Genomic DNA, 4,680 nt, shown 5'->3' on the forward strand with positions numbered 1-4,680 from the left:
AGCCCCACCAGGACATCTAATGTCCCGACCTGCAGAGAAACACTTTGATCACCCTCCAGTATAATGAAGCAATACAAGCGCGGCGGGCGGAGAGCCATCAGGGCCGCCCGGCGCTTAGAGAGCGCCGCCTCTGTTCTCATCCGTCAGGCGGAAAGTGAGCGCTCAAGACGACACAGGCCAGCAGGATCACCTGAGAAACAACACTTGTGCATTTGCCCCCAAAAAAGGCTCATTTTAGCTGCAATCAGAGGAATCGTGCATGAAATCCACCACATAAAGATAGCGTAAACATTTTAAAGTGACGCAAACAAATTGCTTGATTGAGAGTTTTGAAACTTTGCATTACAGCCCGTCTATTTTATCAGCAGCATTGCTTTTTCATACATTTCTTTTCAAAAGACATGACTACATATTTACAGCTTTGGAGAGGAAAAAACTACAATCCCATGAAGCACTGGAATGACACACATAATACTATTCATTTGGAATCATTATTATCTAGAAAAAAAAATAGTTTATTGCAAAATATGCATGTATTACATATATAAATGTGCAAAAAATAATATTGTTTATACACACACACAGTATATAAAATATATATTGTGTATTTAAATAAACAAATATACACAGAAAACTACAAAAAAAAATGTGTGTGTGTGCATATATATATATATATATATATATATATATATATATATAAAATTTGTTTTATAGGGCTGTCAAATGATTAATCGCGCGTGCAGAATGTTTTTGTTTGCATAATGTGTTTTCTGTGTATATGTTTATATAAATACACATACAGTATATATTTTATATTATTATAAATAAATATGCATGCATGATTTTATGTATATATATATACACATATATATAGCACATGTATTATGTAAAAAAAAATTAAGAAATTGAAATTAAGGAATTATATATCTATAGCGCACACACGTATGTTTAAAAAAAAATTAAGCAAGAAATTGAAAGTGTCTTATAATTGGGAAATGCATAAAGCGATTCATTGTAAAGAGGTTTCTTCAAGTATGTTGACAGCACAGCAAGACTGACTTGATATCATTGCATCAAATGTTCTTCATGGGAGTGGGCGGAGCTAAAGAGTCCTTTAATGCAATTTGCTGGCCATGACTTCCTGTAATGGTGGAATTTTCTAAACTGCATCATGGGTAATGTAGTTTTCGCTACAAAATTCAGCCGTTGAACGGATGTGAACGGATGATTTCAACAAAAGCACAAACCTTTAATGAACGAGTTAATTAATGAAGTTAAATTTCCCAATGGAGGAAACAAATGAGCTTTCACTTCCAGAACTTGTCCAGGGCTAAAAACAACAGTGCACTATATTACAGAAAATGCGACAGAAGAAATCGGTAACGCCAGAGCTCAAAAGACTGTAAAAAGAGGAAGAGGAAGAGAACGTGACCTTGAGATCGGGAATGTTGAACTTGTTGTTGGTGGAGAGGTTGTTGGTGCGAGTCGTGGCCGTCATTAGTTTGTCCCACGTCTGCTGGCAGGTCTTCTCTCCAGGAGCAGAGATCAACCAGAACTCGGTCATGGCTGCTGAGGAGCGATAAACAGACAGTCTAAAGCGGGAAAAAAAGACATCGATGCGTTCAAACTTCACACTGCACCACCGACTCCTTTAAAGACACCACTGACAGCGTTTACAGGGATTGACATAAATACAGAAGCGAGAAAATGCAACAATACTTTCATTAATAAAAGCTTTCTGTAAAGCACTTTTTCACTAGTCTGACCACAAAAAATATATATATATAAAAAAAATAGTAATATAAATAATAAAATAATATAAAAAATAATAATATAAATAATAAAATAATAATATAAATAATCATTTTAGATGTTTTGTAAAATAAACATTTGTGCTTTTAATTTAAAATTATATTTAATAAATTAATAATTATATTTTATAGATATAATGTCACGCTTATGTCAGATCATCAATCTCAACTGACAGGTTTCACAAGAATTTACACGACTACATATAAATATAAAACCACAAACGCTTGTGGTGTAAATAAATATTTTCAATTAAACACTTTAAAAACGCGACTTGCAGCTCTGAAAATAATAATCATTTGCTGTCATGCACAACTTCCCTTCACATTTCGAAGAGAAAATCTTGAAGAAACTGCCATGCTGTTTGACAACTAATGAGACAAACACGGGTTTTAATGTAATCTGTGCCCAGCAAAGCAGGAGAGGATATTAGTTTTGAAGATGAAGGGCCTGATGGGGTCATTTCCTCAAAACGATAGGCCGTCACGAGTTCAGCATCAGACCGACCTCGAAGGACGGTGACCGATCAGACCGAGATTTGATCAGTTTCCAGATGTTTGATCACCTGAGGCTCGCGCTGATCGTGTTTTTATATCAGGCTAACGATCACCGGATCAGAAACGCGCGGTTTTCCGTACACACTGTACAGGACAAACAAGCCACATTCAGTTTATCGCCGGTTAAGCGCCTGAAAACACGAGCGCTTCGTTATAAGACACATAAACATCACGCTAGCACGTAATCCGAGCTGGCAAAGGCAACTAAACCTGCGGACGCGATCGCGCCAACAGTTTCTTCGGCGGAGCTTACCTGATTTCGACGTGAACGAGACGACGCGACGATCACCCGCTAGTTTTAACTACACGCTTCACTAGGGATCCGTCTTAGGATTTGATATTCATAATGACACTCCAGTGTTTCCAAAGGCTTCACTCACGGTCAGCTGATCGGCTGCTGAGGTCTGCGCATGCGCGGCCGGAGCCCACAGCGCCGCCTGCTGATCTGGAGGAAGCTCGTTTGTTTTGCACCAGCATGAATACACAGTACACGAATATACAGTATAAAGATTACAGGTGACAAAGACTTAATACAGGGAAGATCAAGAGAGTTTTATTTAGCTAAATTTATACATTTTATATATATATTATTTTTATATATATATATATATATATATTTACTTTTATTCATATTTTATTTATTCATTAATACTCCAATTTTGTTTATATATATATATATATATATATATATATATATATATATATATATATATGTATATATATATATATATATATATATATATATATATATATATATATATATATATATATATATATATATATATATATATATATTTATATATATATATATATATATGTATATATATATATATATATATATATATATATATATATATATATATATATTTTCTTTTTTTACATATATATTTATATATATAATTAGTACTTTTATGTGCTTTTGTCCTTTTTTTACATTGCTTTTTAGGTTTTATTCATTTATTTCTAGTGCTATTTATTTACAGTTTGTGAGTTTAGTTCTTCAATCTAAATAAAATATTGCATAACGTTTTTAATATGCATGATTATTATTGTATTATTTTATTATATATTATTTTTGTTAAATTATTTATTTCTTATTTGTTTGTGTGTGTGTGTGTGTGTGTGTGTGTGTGTTGTGTGTGTGTGTGTTTGTGTGTGTTTGTGTATGTGTGTGTTTGTGTTTTTTTTTGTATGCCATGATTGTTGACATGTATTTAACTGCATCTGAAATATTTATGTCCTTGTAGAAATATTTATTTTAAGTGGACTTAAATAAATTGGTAAAATGTGTTTGTGTGTGTTTGTGTGTGTGTGTGTGTGTGTGTGTGTGTGTGTGTGTGTGTGTGTGTTTGTGTGTGTGTGTGTGTGTGTTTGTGTGTGTGTGTGTGTGTGTTTGTGTGTGTGTGTGTGTGTGTTTGTGTGTGTTTGTGTGTGTTTGTGTGTGTGTGTGTGTGTGTGTGTGTGTGTGTTTCTGTGTGTGTGTGTGTGTGTGTGTGTGTGTGTATATGCACCTGGTATTTATCACGTCATGGGGACCAAATGTCCCCACAAGGATAGGAATATCAGTAAATGTTGACCTTGTGGGGACATTTTTTAGATCCCCGTGAGAAAACAAGCTTATAAAACATACAGGATTACATTTTTTGAAAATCTGAAATTGCCAAGAGTTTCCTGTAAGGGTAGGTTTAGGTTTAGAACAATAACACATACAGTCTGTACAGTATAAAAACATTACGCCTATGGAGAGTCCTCATAAAACATGGAAACACAACGTGTGTGTGTGTGTGTGTGTGTGTGCATTGTGTGTGTCTAAATATATACTGTGTGTATATGTATATGTATGCACACATAAAAATACTGAAATAAAAATACAAACTTACATAACATAAAAATAAAACAATTAGTAATAATGCTATCATTAACTCTATTAAATATAGTGCATAAATAGTACACACATATAAACATGAATCATAAATATTTAGACGATGCTAAAAATATGCATATAAAAATTCAAAATAGTAAACTGCGCATAAGTTATAAATAAGATAATGTAAATATTTCTACAATAAAACAAGGTGCACATTTTAATTTTAAACAGCTCAGCTCGTGTTCATCACGCATGTGCACACCTTTGTGATCGAGCTGACGTCTCCCTGGAGGTCAAAGGCAGGAATGCCCAGTCAGCGGCTGCTCTTTTTTTGGGATAGGAGTCCCTCTTCCTGGCAGCCCAGGTGTCCCCACCCTGAGTTCGAGAAAAGCCCACAAAGGGATATGTTTGTGGAGTTCAGTAGGTCTGGGGTGCATTGTTTGGGAT

The 4,680-nt window shown here is 34.4% G+C and overlaps 1 protein-coding gene across 1 annotated transcript in view; it reads right to left on the reverse strand.

Moving 5' to 3' along the window:
* LOC122361111 (V-type proton ATPase subunit C 1-A-like) overlaps nt 1-2,781 on the reverse strand; it is a 12,300-nt gene extending 9,519 nt beyond the window's left edge. Inside the window, 3 exon segments of the mRNA XM_043262081.1 lie at nt 1-29; nt 1,433-1,592; nt 2,620-2,781. The exon segment at nt 1-29 is cut by the window's left edge and continues 39 nt beyond it. Coding sequence (XP_043118016.1) covers nt 1-29; nt 1,433-1,564 — 161 coding nt within the window. The 5' untranslated portion in view covers nt 1,565-1,592; nt 2,620-2,781.
* Nucleotides 2,782-4,680: the final 1,899 nt, after the last annotated feature.

This window comes from Puntigrus tetrazona, chromosome 16 (assembly GCF_018831695.1).
Source record: "Puntigrus tetrazona isolate hp1 chromosome 16, ASM1883169v1, whole genome shotgun sequence".
NCBI lineage: Eukaryota > Metazoa > Chordata > Actinopteri > Cypriniformes > Cyprinidae > Puntigrus > Puntigrus tetrazona.